This window comes from Protomyctophum parallelum, assembly GCF_964188405.1.
Source record: "Protomyctophum parallelum genome assembly, chromosome: 3".
Classification (NCBI taxonomy): Eukaryota; Metazoa; Chordata; class Actinopteri; order Myctophiformes; family Myctophidae; genus Protomyctophum; species Protomyctophum parallelum.
The window spans coordinates 30,121,662-30,125,298 of record NC_139698.1 but is presented as its reverse complement, the minus strand read 5'-3'; the positions used below and the strand labels follow the sequence as shown (position 1 = coordinate 30,125,298).

General features: G+C 50.0%; 1 protein-coding gene across 1 annotated transcript; it reads left to right on the top strand.

Moving 5' to 3' along the window:
* Positions 1-362: 362 nt before the first annotated feature.
* Positions 363-1,799, top strand: LOC310855774 (putative adenosylhomocysteinase 3; the record flags this gene model as incomplete). The annotated part of the gene is made up of 1 exon (XM_083760916.1): positions 363-1,799. Exon 1 carries the CDS (start codon positions 378-380, stop codon positions 1,797-1,799), a length of 1,422 nt encoding a protein of 473 aa, XP_083617042.1. The 5' UTR covers positions 363-377.
* Positions 1,800-3,637: the final 1,838 nt, after the last annotated feature.

The window sequence follows — 3,637 nt, the reverse complement described above, 5'->3', positions numbered from 1 at the left end:
CATCATAGATAGGTCATAGACGTGACATCATACATGACGTGTGGTGATTGTTGATTGGTTGGTTGGTGGGGAAAAGGACTTAGCTGAAAATGCAGCGAAGCCATTTCAGGTTGTGGCAGCGAGAAGACAAGGTCCGTTCTCTCGCTTTGACAGAGCCCTCCCCTGTAAAAGTTGAGGACCCGAGCCCAGGCTTTGTTGACCTGACGAACCCTGCAAAGATGTCGCTGGAATCCGCCATGAAGCAGACGAATCAGCAGCAAGAGAACAGCGGAGGAGAGGCTTGCATCAGCCGGGAGGGTACCATGGCCAAAGCCCAGCAGAAGAAAAAAATCCAGTTTGTTGACAAGAAACAGGAGTTTGACAAATGCCCAACAAAGATGGGGCACCGCTCGATGGGTCGCTCTGTCTCTCAGTCCTCTACTGACAGCTACGGCTCGTTGGGCTCGGACACGGAGAGCTCGGACAACGAGACGTCTCCACGAGACCGACAGCAGCAGAACTCCAAGGGGAACGGAGACTTCTGCATCAAGGACATCGAACAGGCCAACTTTGGGCGCAGGGAGATCGAAATCGCCGAGCAGGAGATGCCGGCCCTGATGGCCCTGAGGAAACGATCCCTGGACGAGAAGCCCCTGGCCGGGGCCAAGGTGGTGGGCTGCATCCACATCACCGCGCAGACAGCCGTGTTGATGGAGACTTTGTCTGCGTTGGGGGCTCAGTGCAGGTGGGCCGCCTGTAACATCCACTCCACCCAGAACGAGGTGGCGGCAGCCCTCGCCGAGGGAGGTTTCAGTGTGTTTGCGTGGAAGGGGGAGTCAGAGGACGACTTCTGGTGGTGCATCGACCGCTGCGTTGACCCGGAGGGCTGGCTGCCCAACATCATCCTGGACGACGGTGGAGACCTGACTCACTGGATTTATAAGAAATACCCCGACGTCTTCAATAACGTTAAAGGCATCATAGAGGAGAGTGTCACCGGGGTGCACAGGTTGTACCAGCTGTCCAAGGCGGGTAAACTGTGTGTTCCGGCGATGAACGTCAGCGACTCGGTGACCAAGCAGAGGTTTGACAACCTTTACTGCTGTAGAGAGTCCATCCTGGACGGGCTGAAGAGAACGACCGATGTAATGTTCGGAGGCAAACGCGTGGTGGTGTGCGGCTATGGAGAGGTGGGGAAGGGCTGCTGTGCCGTCCTCAAGGCCATGGGCGCCGTGGTCTACGTCACCGAGATCGATCCCATCTGCGCCCTGCAGGCCTCCATGGACGGCTTTCCGGCGGTGACGCTGAGCGAAGTCGTCCGACAGGTGGACATCGTCATCACCTGCACGGGCAACAAGAACGTGGTGGCCAGGGACCACCTGGACCGCATGAAGAGCGGCTGCATCGTCTGCAACATGGGCCACTCCAACACCGAGATTGACGTGGACAGTCTGAGAAGCCCAGAGCTGACCTGGGAGAGGGTCCGCTCACATGTGGACCACGTCATCTGGCCAGACGGCAAGAGGATCGTCCTGCTGGCCGAGGGTCGTCTGCTGAACCTCAGCTGCTCCGCCGTGCCCACGTTCGTTATGTCCATCAGCACCACCACCCTGGCCCTGGCGCTGATGGAGCTGCACAACGCCCCTGAAGGACGTTACAAGCAGGATGTCTACCTGCTGCCTAAGAAGATGGATGAGTATGTGGCCAGTCTCCATCTGTCCGCATTCGATGCTCATCTCACAGAGCTGACAGACGAGCAGGCCAAGTACCTGGGCTTAAACAGGAACGGGCCCTTCAAGCCAAACTACTACAGGTATTAACTGGAAGGGTGGGGCATTCTTTTTATTGCGATAAGATGACAATTTCTTGCGGTGGGGGAGAAGGTCAGCCGAGAGGGACAGGGGTTTCTTTTATTGGATTTGTGTTTTTGTTTTTCACAGATTCAATATATTTTTTAAATGTTCGTTTTTGTGTGGTGTATTTATTAATTTTTTGTTTGTTTTATATATTTTGAAATGTATTTAAAGGAAAGCCCCTTGAGATGCATCATCTCGTTTTAGAGGGGGTCCTTGGGCTCTCCAATCCACTCAAAACACTACATCAAAGACCAGTAGTTTTACTCACCCAGTTCCTTGTTTATTATTACTTTATGTTAATTCATACACTTCATTCTTACTGGTCAGGGATGGCTTACATTTGGCGTGGGACATTGTCTGCTTTCCATTTCTGCAAAGCTACAGTCAAAGGTCCATATATGGGCATTCCCAGACCTGTTATTTAAGCGCGACATCGCCCTTTAGGTTGCTTCTCGCCCTCAGGGCGTCTTACTGGTTTAAATGTTCTATGACGATTCTAAATGTAACTAGAAATGCACTCTGTCGAGGTGCCAACTTGCGCCTTGCACAAGTAGGCCAGACATGGCCTACTTATTGACCCGTTATTGACCTTATACCAACCTTGAAACGTACCTTAGTTATGTCACCATCAACTACCAATAAGGGACCACCATTTGGGGACTGCCCATAGATCCCAAGTCCCGTTAGTCTGAACATGCATTAAGGTTGGTGAACATGCATTAAGGTTGGCGAACATGCGCTGCTCCCGTTTTTGCGGTTATGTTTTGGTTAGGGTTAGAGATAGGGTTAGTAATGGTCGAACTGGCCCAGGCCGTAGCGTAACGGTCTGGGCACCGGACTGGTAATCCAGTCGCAGTGTGCCGCGGGTTCGACTCCCGGACCCGACACGGCCTTTACTGCATGTCATCCCCCCATCTCTCTCCCGTTTCCTGTCAGCCTACTGTCTGTCCCTTCAAAAATCAATAAAAGGCGTAAGCCGCAAAAAGATATCTTAAAAAAAAAAAAAAAAAGTAATGGTCGAACTAATGGGAGGTCGAACCAATGACATGTTCTATTCTTACCCCGACATACTGTACATACAGTACATACTGTACACACATACATACAGTACACGCACGCACATACACACACACATACCCAGCCGATCACCAAACGTACCTTAGTTATGCCAACACGGACAACGGACAACACCGACATACGCAGCCGATTACAGTACTTGCTTGCTCTCCTTGTGCAAGTAATAAAGTACTTAAAACAGGCTCACAGGCCATGTGGCTCCCCAGATTCAGATTCAGATCCAGATTCTTTTTTAAGTGTAGGCCTACAGAAAGTGTTAAAATGTATTTTTATGTGGCCACACCTACCAGTTCATTAAGTATGCCTGTTTTTCAGAGGGGTGGTGACCTGAACTGAAGCCGCACCCACAGCTGTTGTTGTATGACCACGTATATATATAAGGGGGAGGGGTTATGAGAGGGGATGATATTGTGATGTCACAATATGTGTATTTCAATTGGGCCTTTTGACTCAAAGGCTTTCAGCTTTCAGGAAGAAGCCAAAAACACACAGGGAAGACATAATATTACAAATAATAAAGTAAAAAAATTACATCTAACACACCTGAGGGTCTATTAGAGTAATGGTAACTCCATATAGACACATACAAAACGTAAGAAGTACAAAAATAACAGCACTCCATCTTTAAAACACATTTCCCGCCAGGCTGTCTTTATAATGCCAATTGGTCCTGCCAATGTTAAATCCCCTACTTTTAGAAATGTATAGAATAATCTCTGGTGGGG